Source organism: Solea solea, chromosome 7, assembly GCF_958295425.1.
Source record: "Solea solea chromosome 7, fSolSol10.1, whole genome shotgun sequence".
NCBI lineage: Eukaryota > Metazoa > Chordata > Actinopteri > Pleuronectiformes > Soleidae > Solea > Solea solea.
In genome coordinates this window covers 11,208,639-11,229,650 of record NC_081140.1, presented here as the reverse complement: position 1 = coordinate 11,229,650, position 21,012 = coordinate 11,208,639, and the positions used below count along the sequence as shown (strand labels likewise).

The window sequence follows — 21,012 nt, the reverse complement described above, 5'->3', positions numbered from 1 at the left end:
TTTCATTTGACAGATTCTTTAGTCATTCATTGTCTGTCCTGCCCACAGAAAGATGAGCTGGATGACATCCCTATCGAGCTGAGTAAAGTGCAGAGTGTCAAGGTGAGGAGTTATTAAGTCATCATGACAACAACGGCTTATTCTCCTTCATTCAACATTCATTTTCATATACCAAGGTATCACAGAGAGAGAAAACAGAGAAAAACTTAATTTCTCACTGTCATCACCTCTCCTCTCTTTCTATAGGTCGTGGCCAAGAAGCGCCGAGATCGGAGTCTGCCGCGGGCGTTTGAGATCTTCACCGATAATAAGACGTATGTGCTCAAAGCTCAGGACGAGAAACACACAGAGGAGTGGCTGCAGTGCATCAACGTGGCTGTGGCTCAGGCCAGAGAGAGAGAGAACAGAGAGGCCACCACGTACCTGTGAGACCGACACAGATGCTGATGCAAACTCGTGCAGCCAAACACACACTGAGGAATGTATTTTCTAGTGGTGAGCCGGTTTTTTTGTTGTTTTTTTGTTAACCTACCAGAGCTGTGAAAAAACAAATGTAGTGTTTTCACTCAAACACACTCAACAACCCCCACTACACAATTCACTGCCAGTAACACTGTAACTATAACTTTATATGTGTACTTTGTGTAGTACACACCTTCTATTCCAGTGACAGTGAAGCACCATTCAAAAGTTATTAAATATAATGCAGTATTTAATTTGTTTTTCTTTTTAGAAATCAGACGTATTTAACCAGCAATACCAGCATTATAGAAGAAAGGTCTTATTTACTATATTTACTGTTACACCATGTTATTTCTCATACTTTCCTCATTAATAACTGACTTCTTTCAGTACATTAAGTGGTAAAGACTGACTGCAGAGCTTCAACAACCAAACCAGCGCAGCATCTATAGAAACTTTGATTTAGCAATAAAGGTCTTAACAGATCTAATAAAAAATATGTGTTGCAATAATTTCACTGTCAAATGTTTGTATTAAACATGACCAAAGTTTGAAACATTAAGGGAAACATTGCTCTGAACTCTCAACTTTCTAATAACGAGCTGACGTCAACTTTTCGCAAATGTTTTTATACAGTCACACTGACTTTTTTCAGGATCACTAACAGATGCTGTGGCTAAAGACGAGTTTTCTCCATCTGTTCACAAACATTATTCAGATTTCCTGTCTCACTGTTCTCATTTGCCATGGCCGACAGAAGTGCTCTCCCATATTCTGCTCCACAATCAACACCTGCTGTTAAAAACATGCATTAATCCATTCATCCTCTACCGCTTTATCCTCCACTTCCAAATCCCAGCTGACAAATGGCGAAATGCAGGGTACACCCTTTGACAAATTTCATTCACTCATTTACTCACAGCTTTTTTTGTTTTGTTGTCAGATGTGGAGATACCCACCAACGACTTTAGTTTCTTGATAAAATATCATGATCATATGTGTCAGACACTGAGGACAAAGAGCATTTCCCTCCATCTGCAGCCATCATGGGCCACATTCAGATTAACAGGCTGACTCAACTCCACGCAGGTGTGACTCAAATGTGATTTATTTTAGGTCTGTGTGGACACAGAAATCCGATCATCAATTCCAATTTGTGAATGGTTCTATGTCAGAATCAATGCAGCTTGTTTGCTGGTATTCATTGGCCTGCACTGCAACAGCATGGCAAAGTGAAACCATGGAGGAGGGTAAAATGTCACCCACTTCATATTCAGGATTAGACTCACAACTCAGACTCAGCATGATGCACATGATGACTTTAAGGAACCTTTAAGGATTTCATGCCAACACTACAGTCATCATTTTACTGTATTGTCACATTTACCCAGTAAACAAAACCTGGCTGTTTTCTAAAGCCTTTTCTAACGGAAGAAGCCAGCCACAGTTCTATCAGAATGACAGATGAACAAATAAACTGGAATTAAAAGTAAATTACAAGTCACTGAACAGGAGGGGAAACAAAAAAAGACCAGAAAGAGAAAACACATACTTTTAACTCAGATTTTAACTAAAAACAGACTAAAAAGAACACAAAAACCACACAAAAAGTGAGCAGAGAATCTTTAACCTCACCTCACAATCAGGCTGATTGTCCTCAGCTGTGGGGGAACACAGGTGCATCCAGGAGCTCCTGATTAACCAAGACAATCTGTGACCTACATTCTGAGTCTTTGTCCCTTTAGTATTTCCCACACAAACAAATATTAACTAGAACATATATATATACACAAAAAACCCATATATACTGGAGTGGTTTAAACATGTATTGCACCTTTTTGTTCAGTAGATCAAAACTAACAATATGCCTGTGGATGTCTCTGCTGTCTGCATTCATATTCAGGATTACTGTAGACTCACAACTCAGACTCAGCAGGATCCACATGATGACTTTAAGGAGCTGATTGTAAACATCTGTAATGTTCTGCTATTGAGTGGCAGTTTGCCTTCAGAACAACCACACATTCATTAATTACATATTAATACAACACACATGCCCAGAAAATATCTGAGCAAAAGTGAGAAACTCTATGAATCTGTGCAGTGGTCGGATTTCTGTTCTTTTGTAATCTGGGTGCTATAAGGATTAGGCTATTTTATTTGGCTTTGGAACTAGAAATGTTTGCAACAATTTAATCCATGTCTTCCATGGAGAATGTCCGCTCAGTTGCTGCTTAACTTTGCTGTGGTGCTTCTGTTTGTGAATTTGTCCTATGGGGCATCGATAAAGGTACATCTATCTTACATGTCCTGCTTTAATACCATGTGTTTCTTTTACTAATATGATGTTATCTGTTGTTGTTGTTGATGACACGTGCAAAAAGGTATCAGTGCACATGTGTGCCATTTGAGAGCGCAGGTGTGTTTAGATGTAAGACACTTCTGGAAAGAATCTGTTTTTTATCAGATTTGTTTCTGTTGGATGCAGATGACGAAAACCCTGACTGAAAGATGTCATACAGGCGATAAGTCTCTAAAATAGATATAAGACGCTTTGTGACTACTTTTTTCCGGGCAGTTGAATCTCACGTGTCATCTTAGATAAATAGTTGTAATTCAGAGAGGGTGTAGGGTATAGATAAACCATATAGCATGTTTAAACTGCAGGACCAGTGGAGAGGGAGACATTACCCATGGGTACACCCGTGGAGCTAATTCAATTAAACGATTTTAAAAAGAAGGATGCGGGACGAATGTCAAGGGGCCTGAATTTGAGCAACAATATTAAACCTTTAGGTCACAAGGTTGGAGCTGCAATCACTTTTTCTGGTGAAGAGGAAAGGTGAAGAGGGAATTCTTGCACTGAGAAGGTACAGTAACTGCTGCACATCAGTATTGGAGAAGGCACTTGTTTTTATCATCATAAATAGTCTTGTGTTTATAGTTCCAAAGATACATTTTAAATCAAAATTAAATTAAAAAGTGTTGCTCAACAAAATGATCCTGTCATCCTTTATCGTTTCATTCCAACTGATTAAAAGCGTGTTCTAAAGTGCAGTGGACCTCAGCGTGGTGGCCTTCTATCAATGTGTTGTGTTCCACGTATAAAAGGTAAGATTCCATGTTTACCAACACCTTCCACTACAGTCATCTGTTTCATGTGTTGTCACATAAACAAACCTGGCTGTAAGGTCTTCTAAAGGAAGAAGCCAGACACATATGAACAAACAACCTGGAATTAAAAGTAAACTTCAAGTCACTGAAACAAAAACAAAGACCAACAGGAGAAAACGCATACTTTCACTCGGATTTTCAGTAAAAACAGACTAAAAAGAAACCATTTGGAGACAAAAAAAAAAACAAGTGAGCAGAGAATCTTTAACCTCAGCTCACAATCAGGCTGATTGTCCTCAGCTGTGGGAGAACACAGGTGCAGCCAGGAGCTCCTGATTAACCAAGACAATCTGTGACCTACATTCTGAGTCTTTTCCCACACAAACAAATATTAACGAGAATGTACTGTATGTACAAAAAAAACATCTTTCACAACATTAAGTGGTAAAGACTGACTGGATAAACCAATGCTGCTGCAGAACTTTGACCAACAACACACATGCCCAGAAAAAATTGTGCCGCTACCTTTTCTTTCTGTTCTTGTCCAAAATGAGAAACTTTATGAATCTGTGCGGCGGTCTGATTTCTGTTCTTTTGCAATGTCGGTGCTATCAGGATGAGGATATTTTTGGTTTTCCCGAACAAGAAATGTTTGCAACAATTTAGTCCAGAACGTCCACTCAGTTGTTGCTTAATATTTGAGTGTAGAACACAGATTTCTCATTTAAGTAAATTTGTGGTTTCCTAATGTTGTAAGAAATGGTGCCAGTTCAGTCAAAGGTTTTGTTTTAAAAGCCAGGCACTGAAAGTGACCTTTCATTTAAAAACAACTGTATCAGAGCTTGGAGGCAGAAAGTGTTTTTCTGGTCTTTGGATGATGAAAAAGAAAACATCTCACATGTCAAACTTCAAGCTAGAGTTGTTACTCAGATGTCCTGATCCTCTTCTCTGTACTCACTCCCATCTGTTCATTTTTCATTTTCCATCAACTTCATACTGAGGTGAAATACTGTAACTCCCTTATCATGATGCAGATGACAAGCGTTTCTTGACCCAGTTAAACTCGGCCGTAGCAAATCAATTACTCTGCGTGATGTCTTTTTTTTTATTTAGATTTTTATCTGGAGCCACATCTGAGGTGTGGGTTTGCCCACAGGTGATCGCAGAGCCTTTCTGTTTGGTTTCGATTACATATATTTTTTTTATTTAAAAAAACAAATCCATGGAAGTTCAGATTTTGTAATGCCAAAGGTGGCACACAACCATATTTGGTCTTATTGTTGCACAGCCCTGTCACTACACTGCCTCTCTCACTATTTTAGGACTCTGATTTCATGCAATGATTCCTAAAATGTGAGCCGTGGCCCACTGGTGGCCTTTGAAGGTATTGCATTGCATTACAAATGAATCAATAAACATTTATAATACTTACTTTGCTATTCTACAGAAGAGTATTTGTAAACACAACACTGGGCTTCTCAATTAAGGCCAAATCATTAACAATATGTTTTAACTATATTGACATCGATAGTATTTATTATTTTATTAACTGGTAATTTGGAGATATTTGAATAATAATGTTTTCCATTTTCTTCTTTGCGCTACATTCTTGCTAAAATACAAATATGTGACTTGTGTCCGAGTCTCAAGTTAGGACAGCTCTGGTGTGATGTAGTAGAACAAAGGTTACTGTCAGTCACACATTATTATGATCATTATTTTATGACTGTAGCTGCCACAAGCAAAGGTTCATTCTACTGCTGCCTTTAAGTGATGTCTGATTCTCTATTTTATTTTTATTTTTTGGTAAATCAAGTGAAGTCTGTGAATATCAAAGTTGTCTAAAACTATCAATGTGAAAACTGCCTCTGAATGCCTCTATCTATCTATCTATCTATCTATCTATCTATCCCTCATTATGGAAATGAGTGAGCTGTTACTGTCAGTACATTAAAGCACAATGACAATGACATTATTTATATACACTGTAGTTACAATTATTATTATTATTATTTTTTTTTTAAAAAGCAGATATCAGCACATAAACCGTTGACTGTGTGTCAGTGAATGTGATCATCTTAAGTATTCAAGTTCCTGAATGTCCATGAAAAAAGCGTGCGTATACAATAAAAGAACTGGAAGGTTCTCCTTTTTTTTGTTGATTTTGTATTTTTTTTTTTTTTCATATGTGGGAGGATTTCCTCAAACTGTGAATTACAGATCTGTCTTCTCTTTCTCCCTCCCTTGATTATTCTGAATATAAATTGATTCTGCAAACAAACCATTACTGTTAAAGTGTTGACATCTAAGCTTATGGACTGTACTGTATTTGACCCGTTGCACCTTTTTGCATGTCCAACACTGACACTTTTGCTCTTTTCTAATTGTACAATAAAGAAATCAATCTCCCGTGTCTCTCTTTCTGTCCTGTCACACCTCCATTAAATTCCAGGCACTTCAAATACAAAACAAATGTAAGTAAGATAATTAAAGTGCATGTAGAGTAAATGCAGATTCTCTTCCTCATGCTAAAAAGAAATGAAGAATTATGGCATAATGGCATGTCTTAAAATACGGCTCGATGATGCACCAGGGCCATCGTACGGTGGCCTGGAAGTGCATACCATTATTACAAAATGTGAAACACTTTCAAAAGCTTGAGACAAATTCACATTTTTGAAAGCAAATGAGTAAAACATAAAAGCAAAAGTACTTTTACAAATCCCAAAACAAATGAACAACATTTTAAACACATTTACAAGAGCCTCAGTCCTTGCAGAAACAAAATGTACCAATGTCTGGTAGCTACCATGACTCCCCCCCCCCCCCAGATGCTGTCATGATATAAAAACCCTCTGCACCCTGTATCACTGACTTACCTGATCACTCCTGAATAACTGCAGCTGCTCCCACACGACCAATGCCTGCAGTCCTGTTGCCAGAAATAATACGGAGGCGACATCTTTCTTTGGACAACACATCGACCACAAGAGCCATGCTCCATCTCATTGGTATCATGATTAACATGTACAGAAACAAACAGAACCACAGCACAATCCATTACACCGTTCACTGTTTCTTTCCTGTCACGTAAAGGTCAACAGGAAACTGTATACATATATACACGAGCTTATAGAGAGATACAGCGCCACCTTCAGAGGCGGAGTTACTCGGGCCCGTCTTAGTCGGACTATGGCCTTAGGTTGATTAAACTGTGCATGTAAACGTACTGTGTTATATTTTACAGAATACGTTTATATTCTGTACAAATAGCGACATTCACCTGCTTAGGTCCTCACTAAGGCATGAATGTGTGTGTGTGTCAGTTAGAAGAGTTTTAAATGACTTTAAATTGTTTTTTTCTGTATCTTCACTAAAATACTAATTTCCACAAAGTGGGAAGTGCTTCTGTGTAAGTCCAGTTTAGGCAATAGTGATGACGTGCAGCTTCATCGGCTCACGCACAGTCTCTGTGAGGTTATCTCTGACCAATCTCCTAGAGATCATGACTTTAATGTGAATTAATGATAGAAATATTGTTGTTCTAACACTCAACATACCCACACCACACATGCAAATAAACTCACTCAAGGACAAGGAATAAAATGATTCCATATGTTGACTTAACCAGAACATTTTATCAACTCATGCGTGTCTCTCCTCCATCATCCCACAGACTCGCTGCAGAATCTCTGATGGGATCTCCCTCTTGCAGTCAATCTGTCAAGAATATTGTAATCCTGATATGTGTTTCACAATTGGCTGAACTGCCGCTGGCTTGTTGAAGACTTGATGTTCCCGATGCTAGTTCCCATTTAAAGTTGTTCAAAGCACTTTAAACACATACGACACGCACAAGACCACCTCAATCACTGTAAACTATTACGAAACTTTACTGAATTATGATTCAATCGTCAATTCAGATGAAAAAACAGTTGTCAGACGCTCGGAATGCAATTTCTTGACAACTGAACTTTTGTACACCTGAGGAAATGACTGTATACTATTGTTTCTTGACATCTGTTCATATATTCATGCACGTGTTCACACTATAAACAGTTTGTCCAATCCCTGATGCACATGCGCAAATATTACACTCCTCCTCCTCCTCTCATGGAGTTTAAACATTGCTGGGCATAAATCCAAGCCAGTGTTTGTAATTGTATAGACATTACCTCTTTATAGTGTCAGACTGGAGCAGACCTTGTGTATTAATGCACGTGTTGTCAATAGCAGGGTGAGGAAAGAAACATTTCTACATATGATCGTCCTTACAAATGGCAATAACCTTATTATGGCTGCTCATTTACACAGGCAGTGAATGAACAGCTAAAAAAAGAAACCCAGGTTTTACAGATTGCTGGCTGTAATAAAGTGATGTGACCATATTTTTGATTGTTTCTATGTTACTCCACGTGAATATCTACAGTACAAACATTAGACTGTATGTTTCGTTTCAGTATCACACGATGTCACGCAGCAGTATGAGTTTCAGTTAAACACAATGACTTACAGCTGTATACACTATGCTGGGGGTTATTAACCACCTGGAACAGGACATAAATCTTTTCCGGCCCCGACCATTCTTCTTTACAGCAGGGAGAGAATCGACCAGGTTATCTTATTTATACCTTATGCCTAACATTTCATGAGCTGCTGGTGAGAGGACGCTTATGTTCAGAGCTGGGTTTTCACCATGCTGATTATGTCAGGTGGGATTTCAAACACACTTCTTAGGCTTGTCTCAGTCGGGAATTTGACCTTTCACTAGACATAGATTGATAGATGTGGTGGGACAGCAGCCAGGCTGAAGCGTGGACACGTGTGTGTGCAACCTGTGCTTCTTAGGGAGACTGTGTGTTACCCAATATTTTGGCAGAGTGTTACACCACCTTGTTGTTGCTCAATTTCTTTAAAAAAAAACCCAGACAGATTAAATGAGGACCCACGTTTTAAAGAGCAAATGTATGCATCACATTTCTTACTAATTTAGTTCTGTTTCTGCACTTCATTCTGTGCGTGTGCAACTATAAATAATCATTATTAATCAAGAACAATGTTTATATAATTAATCTGTAGTAAAATACTTTCTTAAAATGTAAGATGATTTATAGGCTTATATGAGTGATACATTTCTGGCTTTCAATCACTCCTATTATTTATAAATGTTCATTATACTTTTTTTATTTTTTTTTTAACAAAGTGATTTTAAAGGGTGCTCTTAATAAAACTTGAGACAATTTGACATGTCAGATTATTGTGAAGTGTGGGAAATGGTTACATGTAAACCACTTCTAATTATCAAACCAACAGCACCCTCTTGCTGCTCAAACACACATAACCCCCAGCAACAGGGAACTCCACATCTGGGTTCATCCGTCCATTCTTTATCACTTTATGCTCTACATGAGGGTCACAGGGGAAAGACAGGATACACCCTGGACAGGTCACCAGCCCATCGCAGGACCAATAACCATACACATCTCTGTGAATCTCATTTGGACTGTGGGAGGCAGTCAGAGTATCTGGAGAGAAACCACACACAATGCTAGCCACTGCACCACCAACAAGCACTCATTATCTGGATGTGCGTCACAACTGAATATTACTTGACATAACTAGTGCCGCAGTAAATAACATCCATTCAAGTTAAACATCATTGCAAGTGTGCTCCAGGATTTAGCATTATTGCATATATAGGTCAATGACTAATACTGTAGATGACATTCTTTTTTAATAATAAAGATTAAGTACAGGTCAGTGGCATAACTCATTTATTATCGAATAAAAATTGGACATGAACACGTGCAGACTAAAAACCAGTGTTACAAATTGACAACCCTAAAATGTTCTGAAATGAAGTCTGCACCCCTGCTGTAAAAAAAACAAAAACTAAGAAAAAAAACCCAAAAACATAACCAGTTTGCTTTTTTGAAACTGTACAACACAGCTTGAGCAACATGCATCTGTCCATAAAGGAAAACAAAAGCAAATTAAACACAAAATTGCCTGCCAGTCACATATTGTGCAAACATATTGATCTTTCCTGAATGCTTTCCGCTTTTATTTTACTTTTTTTTCATTCACTCTTTCCACTGTGAAATTCACTTTTATAAATCAAAGCGTTCACATTTAGTCAGTGGATATCGATCCATCTTTACACTGTAAATAAGTTTCCTTTAACCGCCCCAAGTCAATACCTTTACATGTAAAACCAAAGACATAAGGGTAAGCTAGAGGGATGGTAGAGGTGTGTGGAGGAGGGCATGATGGGAAGAAATAAAAACCTACAGGTCCCGGACTGATCGTCTCGCTGCATCAACGCCTCCCCATCAACCACTGATCAAAAACTGGGTGAAGAAGAAAATAAAGGCTCAATACATGTAAATGCATAAACAGCACTCATCACGCTGGTTGTTACTGCCGTCACCTGGATTCCTCTGATGCAAACCTTCACCAATTATCAGCTACAGATAATTGGTGAAGGTTTCCACAGTCTGCACAGCCCTGCTGTGGAGACAAGAGTCAGAGACAAATGTTACATCACCAAAAGGTTTGTACATGCAGCAGCAATTTAAAAGTGTTTACATTTACTGCATCCAATGTCAAGATTAATTTAACTTTTCCATCACGACAAAAACTTGTGGTCCTACAGTTGTTATTTAGCTTGAGACAACAGATCATGGCTGAGGAAAATTCCTGTAAATCATGGTTTAATGGTCAGTTTAAGGATGCGCGTGAGGAACCCAGTCAACCAACTATGACAGCTGTTAAATACACAAAATTAAATCAAACTTGGCATGTTCTCTGACAGATGTGCAGCATTTAGCTTTGACAGTTGTTGGTCACTTAGCCCCATGACATATCAGCATCTGATAGGCTGCAAATATTAGCTTTACTTTTTTCACTCGGAACATGACAGATTTGATTTTGTTTTGAGTATAATGAAAACATGTCAGTATCCATCAGTCCTGGAGCTAGTCTGTTGGGAGTGAAAATATATACACGTGTGTCTCAGCGCCGATGACGACCATGTCCTGAGTGTCCACTACTGCTGTGGTGTTTGCTCTTGTGGCTGCGCTCCCTCTCTCTGTCCCGGTCATAAGAGTGAGACCTCTCCCTTCTGTCTCCTCGATGTCCCCCTCGCTCATGTTTGTGTTTCTTTGTAGCCAGGTCAAAGGAGCCGCGCTCTCTGTCTCGTTCCCTCTCCCTTTCCCGGTCCCTGTCTGCTTTGACCGGAGTGCGGGACCGTGAACGAGAACGAGAGGAGCGCTTCCTCTTGTGGCCAGATCCTCCACCTCCGCTGTTGCTATGGCGTCCACTGGACTTGGAGTCGCTATTGCTGTGGTGGCTCGTCTTGGACTTCAGGTGAGGGAGAGATGGCGAGGGCGGATGCCTCCTAGGCGAAGGGCTACGACTGTGGGAGCGAGAACGTGAGCGAGAGCTGTAGGTCCCAGAGCGACTGCGTCTGCTATTGTAACTGTGGAAACGGAAAAGAATAACATTAGGAATACATTCAACTAATTTAATTACACTACATGTTCAGATAGGGAGTTGTTACATAGCATGGGAGTGTGATGCTATGTAAAAACTACATAAACTAAGTGATCTTACTGTCTACGAGGTGATCGAGATCTAGATCGGGAACGTGTTCTTGAACGGGATCGACTTCCACTCCTGCTGTTCCTCCCAATCTTCACTTCTTTCCTTAACCTTATGAAGTATGACGAAAGTGAAGTTAACCGAATTAATGAAAGACAGGAATTTACTATCCTTCACTCAGATAATTAATTCTTATCAGAAGTACAGCAAAAAGACTAACAGCTGAAATGTTCTCAAAACAAAATGCCTGTATACAGTTTGCCTGTATTCTTACCCATTGTGGGGGCTCTTGTTGACCTGTGTCCGGTTATCTGGCTCCTTCTTCACTGGCTTGAGTGTCTGCGCATTGGGGGACTTCTCATCTACCTTGACAACACTTGGAGAACAGGGCTTGGAAGCAGGAGAGAAACCTCCCAGCGTAGACAGAGCAGGGGTACCATCAGGATTCAAGCCTTTAGCCTTCAGCTTAGCTTCGGCCAAAAACACCTTCCTCCGCTCCACCTCCTTCTCCAGCTGTTCATAGTTGGGCTGGAGAAAAATAATCACAATGTCAGTTCACATAGAATCTTCTGGTTTTTTCCAACAACACCTGCTATCTTTCTGGTAAGAGTAGGTACCTTCTTCCTGGTGTAAAGTTTCAATGTGGTAATGCAGATCTCCTTAATCTCCTCTTCAGTGATGCCAAACAGCAGGTACCAATGAGGTTTGGATGGCAGGGGTATCTGGGGGAGAAAGGACAGATGAAACATTGCAACACTGGGACATACTACACAGCAAATCAATAATAGTTTAGATCTGTGTTATCTTTGACAAGAAAAATAAAATCAGTTTAATGTCCTCTCACCTGCAGAGCTCGGGCAGCGAGGTATATGCACGCACAGGCAATAGTCTCAGCTTGGAATCTCACAAACACATTCGTCCTCAGGCTATCATTCATGTAGTTCCTATAAGGGCAGAAAGAACACAAGAACCAAAACATAGTATTTTCTCCACACGAAACCACCTTCCTCCACACACACTTTCAAGTTACTACTGCAGAAAAATTGTCTAATATTTGGATATTTATCTTATCTTTCTCAGTGTGTTTAAGTAAATTATTTCCATTGTAATAGCAGATAAAAAAACAGCTGATTATTGCGTGTACAAATAATTAACATCAACAGGTCAATGACATGCTGACAATATAGTATCTGTGGACTTCAGCTTTCAAGGCAGAGACTAGCTTTAGACCCAGTACCTATAATAACATCAGCTGCACATTTGAGATTTCATCTTGCTGTTGTGAAACACACATTTAATTAAGTTTAACTTTGTCCATTTTTCTCTGGGGCATCCATGTGACATGGTACCATTATGTCACTGGTAAAACATGAAGACACTGAACACCTGCCAAGACCATTTCACCACACAATGACCCTGGAGTTACTATATTTGGACTAATGATGATCAAGACAATGACATATGCCTTGTAAAGGTGGGGACATGCAGCACACAGATGAACAGCCATCAAAAATGCAGGGGCCACTTTTAGATTGTTAGACCTCAGGTAACATGGAAGGACAGAATACATGGCAGGAAGCAAGACAGACAGTGTTTGTGATTCAGTTCCATGGTGATGTCATCAAATGATGTAAAACTGGTCAACTATTCAGCACATATAGTGTATGGACCACAAAGATTGTGACCTTCATAGTGACTGAGAGGTTCGAGCAAAAACCAAAACTTCCCAAGTTTCCATCCATTCAAGCGTTGCAACTGACCACCACAGGATCACCGATTCTACTAGCCCATAACTCAATTCAATTCCATTCCATGTGGCATTGTAAGACTTATCTACAGGATATGAAAAGGCAAACTATGCCTCGCTACTGAGTCTGTACACAACAAACGGATGTCAGTAGGTTAACCAGTACAAATGATAATTGGGATTAGCCACTGGGAGAGTTAGAGGAGATACAATGGCCAGGATGTCAATCAGGCAAACGGAATGGTGTGAGCATCTATGTCCTTGGAAAACATAGAAGTCAAAAAGACAAAAAAAAAAATGTGACAAACATTATGATTAAAATTCCAGATAAACTAACTCATAACTGTTTCCACTCAGGGACTATAAAAAACCCAACTACAACCAGGCAAAAAGGGACATGAAAAGTGATAACAAATCAGTGCAACTTCCTTTCTACAGGTGACACTTCTCCATTTCCATACACTGTATGTGTACACAATGAGCAATTATAATTGAGAAGAACCCTGCTATACTTCCAGTCTATCCTGCTCGTCAGACCTGCTATTAAGCAGACGAGTTTGCCAAGTTTACTTAAGAAAACATGAGGCCGTTGAATTCTGACTGCTGCATGGATGAGACCGATCCTTGGAGGCAAAACCAGAGAACTGGATCAGCCTGTAAGACAGACACATGTCTTGACACCATGTCAGTTGGGGACAGGACACAGTATACTACTGTTAACATTACAAAAAAAGAGGCAGGTTAACTCTTAAAAAAAAGTTAGTCTGTTCTGGCAATGTTTACTTCATTGCTTGATGCAACTAAACGAGAAAAAAAAAAATCAAATTATTAGCTATCTGGCAAAATAAGAATTACAGATGAAACCTATGTAGCAAGACCAAAAAATACAAATCCTTCTGGACACCCAAGAGAAAACAAGATGATGTAGGCTGTTGGGAAAGGCCCGCCTGCCCCCTTCAGTGAATCTCGGCATTGGGATTGGCTGTCTGGAGAGGGGCAGTCAGCCAAAAGGGGGAGCTTCTTGAGGTCATGTGGTTGGAGGAGGCAGAGTTCAGAGGTTCTTTATGTGACTTACCAGCATGGACTACCCTTTAATCAAAGAGTAGAGAGAAAGGACAAAGTTAAACCAAGTTCCCTGAGCACTGCAAATCAATCAGACTTACAGCAAAGCCATGTAAAGACAGGCAAGAGTGATTCACAGGTAACAGTAACAGGTTTGTAAATATAACAACTTGTACTATCAGAGAAAAAACAAGAGGTGGAAGGGTTAAAATGGAGTGAGGGAATGTCTCAGTCAGACCTGGGCAAAATGGATGTCGAATGGTTTTAAGTTTGTGCTTAATAACATGCAGGGCACTTGAATATCACTTATCTGACATATGTTGTTTCCACATATAGGTCTGTGTCGAGTTCCAGGCAGATAAACCAAGTGCTCTTCAATTCAACTTTTGAAACTCATTCAACTTCATCTTTAGCCCAGGTCTGGTGGCACTTCTTGCAGACATGACACAGGTTGCTGCTGTGAGGAATGGTCAGTGATGAACTAAAAAGGAACTTACCAGGCCGTCTGGACCAGTGTCTGATTCCGTTCACATTCCAGGACTTGGAGGTACATGACGATAATCTAGAATTACAAAATAATCGTGGATTTACCAAAAAAGAGCCCAAATTGCTCTGATGGGTAACTGTTTACTGTATGTCTACCTTAGCTCACCTTATGTGGATGCTTGACGTGCACACAAAAGCCCAGCTCCTTCAGGATGCGTCGCTCCCCTTTGATCACTTGGTTTTTGGTATTTATGTAGTTCTGATCAAGTATCAGTGGATTTGGAGTCCTAGTTTATAAAAGGAATCAAAACAAAATAATGGCTCCCCCCTTCAAAATGAGGGTAAAATAAAGGAAAGAAAGAAAGTGCCCTTCTGATATCAAGTTCTCTTGTTTTTTTTTCCCTTTCAACCAACTTAAAGCAACAGGTTTAATTGTTTGCATGCCTGACAGTTTGCAGGGGTTTGTGGACTCCTGTGGTTCCTGATAAAACTTGTGGGATCTTTAAGACAGTCCTCAACCTCCACCACCCAATGACACGGCTTTGACAGAAATATCAACAGAAAACATCTATCTCAAGGTGCAGCAACAGTCTTTAAACCTGACTAAAGTCAAACAAAATGCACAACTATGAGTGATCACATGCCACTCTATATAATAGATAACATACATGTTTCCAATATTCAATTCAATAAACCACTGACCACATACTCTGTCATGCAGCGGTATATACACTATTTATTAAATAAGTAGTTTTCTTTGTCCAAGGACTACACATTAGCTCACAATTGAAATAAATCTGTGATGGCCTACATCATGATATGCTGATTACATAAAGCACATTATTCAAAACGTGCAAAAGATAAACATACAGATTATAAAAGTGCTGTTTAGAGATGTGGACTTATGAACCACCAGCCAACTACATAAGGGACTATGGAACACAAAATTCCAGCCAACGTCCCTCTACTACTTTCTATATGACTGAACAGTGATTCAGCACTTTACCTTCCCTGAGACAACAATGATCATCTTCAGTGTTTCAGTATCCCCAGTAACATCATCACGCTAAAAACCATGAGCGTGGGGAAATACACTACACCTTAAGGAATTGGCCATTGCGGTCCATATCTAAATTTGAAGACATCTTAAATCTCTTTTATAACTACAAACATATGAAGCCAAACTACTGAAGCTGCAGTACATGCACTGACACTAGTCTAATTTATAATCCAGATTTGCAACTTTAGTTAAACTCTATTAACTTTAATGGACAAAGTGATATTTCAATGAAAGCCATGGGTAACATTTGGTGAATGAGGTTTTGCTAATGTAGCACATACAAAATGCAGGTGAGGATCAGCCATAAGAGAACTACATTACCCAATGGCCCGCAGATTGACGGACAGATACCCAAAGCTTAAGAATGAACCACAGAAGTCCTCAATGCGCCCCGGGGGCCAAGGATTTCCGGCCAACCTGTCATCCCCGATCCCAGTGCCCCGCGGTGGCTCAGACCACGGGTGTCTCCCACAGGAGGGGGTGGGGTGTGCCTGGGGGAGGAGTGTGACCCCCTTGCATCATGGTTGTCATGCCGACTGCTTCATCTTACGTACCATTCCACATCACCCAGGCTTTGGTAAATGTAGCTGGTCGCTGTTAGTTGGTTGCAAGGGAAAAAAGAATGCAAGTTAATGCCAAGGTCTATAGTACCAGCATGAACAAATTTCTAAAAAGACAAAGGCACGTGAAAGTACTCCAGCTGTGCCTTGTCTTGTAATGCACTCCATTAATTTAAACAATGAATGCTGATTTTCAGTGTAATGTCAAACTCAGATGTCATATGTAGACAATTACACGTTTGAAACTACTACTGAAGTGGAAACTGAAAAGTTTAAAATGGTTTAGAGTACATGGATAAACAGAAGGGCACTTTCACAGAGCAGAAAAAAACAACATCCAATAAACAGCATTGGATAACAACTTAAACCAAATACAATTCAAGAAATCCACTGTGAAAAGAACACCATACAGTATTTCCAAAATGAGAACTGGATTCAATATCCACACTTACTTTTTGACTCTCATCTGTCTCAGATGGTGGAAAACATTGATGACATCTCGTATTCGCCGGGGTGCTTCTTCAATCTTGGAGGCCAAGTTGATACAAGCCATAGCAACAATCTGTTGGGATGATAATAAGTTGAGAGGAACAGTTCAAAAACATGAAAATACAACAAAAAAAATGTATTGAGTCAAGTAAAATCGCATCAGCAGTGCAGGTATTAAGTGTTTTAAATCCCTTTAGGAGTTTACAAACGTTAGTTTCAGCTGGACACAACTGGGTTAGTTAATATATTGACTTATGTCAATATATTTTCAACATTAAGTAGTTAACTACTATGAACATACTATATACCAAACTTCAAAAATCTATAATCCACCCTTAATTTAGTTTAGACATATTTAAGATTTACATATGTGCATATGCTTATGTACAGTTACTTATTAAGTTATGACTATGTTGTTTTACATTATTTTTCAACATAAACAGATATTTTAATTTTCTTAATATTGTGTTATGGACCTGACAGCAATAACGTTTAATTGGCATTACCAAATATAATTGAAGAACGTTACTAACAGGCAGTTTAACTGATACTCTATATTAGTGTTCAGACACCCACCCACCCACTGACTGACTGACTTTCAGACATTAAAAGTTTTCCACTAGTGATCCAGTAACAACTCGTTTTATCTATCGTTTATTCAGAATGCCTCATCGTTGACCGTAAGATGTTCGGAAACTCTCGCGCGACGTCTCGACAATATGGCTGCCACAAACGCAACCACGACGACAACCTATGCTAACATTACATAGCAAAATTCGGCCTCATACCATTACAATACCGATGACGAACTTACCTCAAAGCTGTGTTTGACGAAGGACTTGGAGTAGAAAAAACGATGGAAGAGCACCTGACCAGTTCCCATCGCCACCTGCGGGGGAAACGAAACATTCGGTTTATCCTATGCTTTGTGTAAAATAGCTCAACCTTGCACAATAGATCGCCGCCATTTTAACTCCACCACGCCAACGTCTAACAGCTAACGTTATTAGCCGCTAACAACCAGGCCATGGCATGCTTCGGACCCAAATGTTTACGAATAACGATGTACCATGAATTAAATTTAACCGTATTCCGATTCGGAAACACCAGAAGTATTTTACCTGTGGTAACCGGAGAAGAATGCCCGCCGATTGGATCAGCTCACATCCGAGTATGCGAAGGTCGGTCTCCGTGTTCAAATCTAGGCCGTCGACCATTGACGGCGTCGGCGAAAGCCTTTCCTCCGGTATGAGAGAGTTGTCGATTGTAAGATACACCTCTGAGTACACTTTGTCACCAATAAGAATGCCATCGTTGTTTGTGGATGCGGTGGAAGATACAGAGAGGGGACCTGCGGCCATATTCACCCCGAAAATACAGCTCGGATAGCAGCTCTCAGCCTGTTGCCTCGATAGAACGACGGTGGAGCGGCAGGCTGACTGACAAACTGAGTGACGTCACGGCCACGCTGAAAACCGATTCATGTGCACATCCGCGGGAGTAAATAGTCAAACAGTTTGGTATCGCTGAACAAAATTAACATATATTTAATTTCACTCACAAACTATATGAGAATGTTGCACGTTGAGGGGGAGTTTTACTCTTATTTTTCATCAATTGCTGCTGGTATACAATTAATTTAATGTAAGATTTATATTCCGGTCAGGGTAGCAAAGTATAATCCGTATGTCTGACAAATCATACTTCCGTTGAGTTACTGTTGGTGATGATTTACCTCATCTGCTTTCACGTAGCACTTAAATGTTAAATGTGAGTTGGCAATCGTAATGTTACGTTAGTTAATTCTTGTAACTTGACTACTTTAAACATATTTATGTACATATATGTATGGTCGAATATTAAACTGTCCTCTTTTGTGGCCTTTTATCTCCCTTGCTTGGCTGTTTTTTAAACGACAGTTGGCAGATAATTTTACATGATTTAACCATTTTACATACAAGTGTATTATTGTTTTTATTACATTGTATTATTCCGTTTACATTTATTGTTCTCCCTCTTTTCCCAAATTCGTATTTCTCTCAATTCAGTCCCTGAATGTCTTGTCAAAGTGCATCAACCCGGTAAATGAAAAACTTTACAAGTTTTCTACGATGATTTGCACAAACGTTGCTTTCAGTGTGTTCCACTTCTGTAATGTCGCATTACTGCCTCCCTGTGGTCTCGGTCCCGATTCCGAGAACAACAACTTGAAAACACAAACCTTTCCAATACAAAAACTGATAGTATACAACAATCGAATTTGAAATGTGAAGTTATCGCCAACACCCGGTATAGAATGAGGAAATGACTCAACACCAACGCTTTCTGTGACGTATTTTACTGGAAAGTCCGGACTTGTCACCACTACCTCTGGAACATATCCATCCGCCAATTAAACAGAACGTAAAAGTAAGAAAGAAGTTTCTCAGCCGCAACGTTACAGATTATAATTAAACAATTATTGTTTGCACGATCTTTTCTTCGCACAGTGCACTGAGGTCAGTGATATATAGTGATTGTAATGTTCCAATCAAACATTCAGTGAAGATACATCGATCAAAGAAACAAAGGCAGGCCGGCACAGTTTAGGAGAAATTATAAACTTGATTTTGCTTTAATTTGAAATACCATTTCTATTGTAGCACAAAGGTGCGGCTCCACGTGAACAGTAAGTACACAACAGTTTGTTCATCAACTAACTCTCCTATGAGTTTTCTTTGTTTTATCGCCGGAGACCTTGCAGTAACTACATACAGACAGAAGAGGGAAACAGAGACCCAGCAGAGTGGATTCCCTGGATCAACAGAGACAGTGCACTAAATCCACACCAATGACCCAATGATGCTATTAAAAAGTTAACATAGTTAATTGTTAAAAGTTAAAATAGTTGATTGCACCCTTTCCACAAAGGAATTTGTGTGTGTTTGTTGAATGATGTTAATTTTTCTATATACAGGACACTGCTGTAGCACATCTGCTTCATGGTTGGATGTGTTGTGTGTTCAAAATGCTCTTCTGCAAATCTTCTTCGATTTCTTGAGTTACTGTGACCCTTACTGTATACCATTGCAAATCCGTCTGGCCATTCTCCTCTGACCTCTGGTGTCAATAAGGTATTTCCATCCATAGAACCTAGGATATTTACTCTTTTTCAGACCCACCCATCTATGCAAACCCTTGAGATGGTTGACCATGAAAATCCCAGCCAATCAGCACTTTCTGAAATACTCAAACCAGCCTGTTTGGCATCTACAAAAATACAACCTCCAAAGTCACTATGCTCTGTATGACCTTCAGCAGGTCATCATGACCATGTCAATATGCTTTATTGCATATTGAGTGCCTGTCGTGTGATTAGCTGATTAGATATTTGTGTTAACAAGCATTTGAACAGGTGTATCTAATAAAGTGGACAAGGAGTGTATATTAACAGTAAGGTTCACAGTCAGATAGAAAACAGACACAGAAAGTATAGAAAAAAAATCAATACCATTTCAAACTATGGGAGGCCTGTATCTATAAGCTTGAGGTCATCTCTTGACAAACTCCAATTTTAAGACCTAATACCAGCAATCTCCAGTCTGTGGCTTAAGACCGCCATTAAGGAAGCCGTTCCTTAAAAAACCCTAGACTGTTTACTATGCTGGTGGTAAAAATCTAACATTTAAATCCAATTAAAAGTCCAATAATGATGTTGTGATTTATTTTGTAACTCATTGGACTTAGTTTGTGGCAATTTGATTAAAGAATGTTGCACTATCGTTGACATTGATATTAACCAACTGACACAGACAGCAAAGCGTAAAGTTCCAATTCTGCAGGAAAATACAGTGGAGTTGTCACGTTTATTTTGCTGTGTGCAGTGTTCGTGTGGACAACAGGGTACACACGTGGATAATTCACTCACACAGGGAGGAAATGGGGAAGTCAGAGGGAGACGATTTAGCAATTTATTGCCCCAGGCCTCACTCACAGTAAAATCTTACCACAGTTGGTTCTTTGCTAAGGTTAACTCTACTTGCATGAGTGCTTTGTGTGTCTGAAGCTTAGAGAAAATACTCCCTGACCACATTTACACTTTAGATGACTTTAGTATGGCTTCCAGTTCCACTGGTCAAAAATAACATGGTTCCTTACATGTAAGGAACCATGTTATTTTTGACCAGAATGTGTCATTTGACTCACACATAAACTAATTTCCAGAACAGCCGTCTTCCACCTGCAGAACATTATGGAAATTAAAAACATTTTGTCCGGAAAGGACGCCGAAAAACATCTCTATTGGATTACTGCAACTCGTTACTATCAGGATGTTCCAATAAGTCTTTTAAAACCCCACAGTTGATTCAAAATGCTGCTGCAGCACGAGTTCTGACAGGAACTGGAAAGACAGACAATATCCCTCCAGTGTTAGCTTCTCTACACATAGC

General features: G+C 39.6%; 2 protein-coding genes across 6 annotated transcripts in view; one reads left to right on the top strand and one right to left on the bottom strand.

The window, feature by feature from the left end:
* Positions 1-5,007, top strand: part of veph1 (ventricular zone expressed PH domain-containing 1) — a 71,064-nt gene extending 66,057 nt beyond the window's left edge. The window contains exons 14-15 of the mRNA XM_058633815.1: positions 49-102; positions 247-5,007. Of these exons, the coding sequence (XP_058489798.1) occupies positions 49-102; positions 247-429 (237 nt within the window). The 3' untranslated portion in view covers positions 430-5,007. The remainder of the gene's footprint in view (positions 1-48; positions 103-246) is intronic.
* Positions 5,008-9,333: 4,326 nt separating this feature from the next.
* On the bottom strand, positions 9,334-18,039 carry ccnl1a (cyclin L1a). 5 transcript variants are annotated; one of them, XM_058633607.1, is made up of 9 exons: positions 16,546-16,653; positions 15,951-16,127; positions 14,640-14,760; positions 14,485-14,549; positions 12,023-12,122; positions 11,796-11,900; positions 11,453-11,706; positions 11,191-11,289; positions 9,334-11,056 (listed from the first exon to the last, which is right to left on the bottom strand). In XM_058633607.1, exons 4-9 carry the CDS (start codon positions 14,538-14,540, stop codon positions 10,591-10,593), a joined length of 1,080 nt encoding a protein of 359 aa, XP_058489590.1. In that variant the 5' UTR covers positions 14,541-14,549; positions 14,640-14,760; positions 15,951-16,127; positions 16,546-16,653; the 3' UTR covers positions 9,334-10,590. The 5 variants fall into 5 exon arrangements, with proteins under 5 accessions (XP_058489590.1, XP_058489594.1, XP_058489591.1 ...); XM_058633611.1 differs by lacking the exon at positions 16,546-16,653 and having other exon boundaries at positions 16,088-16,106; XM_058633608.1 differs by lacking the exons at positions 14,640-14,760; positions 15,951-16,127; positions 16,546-16,653 and adding an exon at positions 14,001-14,014.
* Positions 18,040-21,012: the final 2,973 nt, after the last annotated feature.

Coding starts and splice junctions, on each gene's coding strand:
- ccnl1a (XM_058633607.1), bottom strand. CDS start 14,540: ATGTACCTCCAAGTCCTGGAATGTGAACGGAATCAGACACTGGTCCAG. Junction 11,707..11,795: donor AACTTTACACCAGGAAGAAG/GTACCTACTCTT, acceptor ATTTTTCTCCAG/CCCAACTATGAACAGCTGGA. Junction 11,290..11,452: donor AACAAGAGCCCCCACAATGG/GTAAGAATACAG, acceptor ATACTTCATAAG/GTTAAGGAAAGAAGTGAAGA.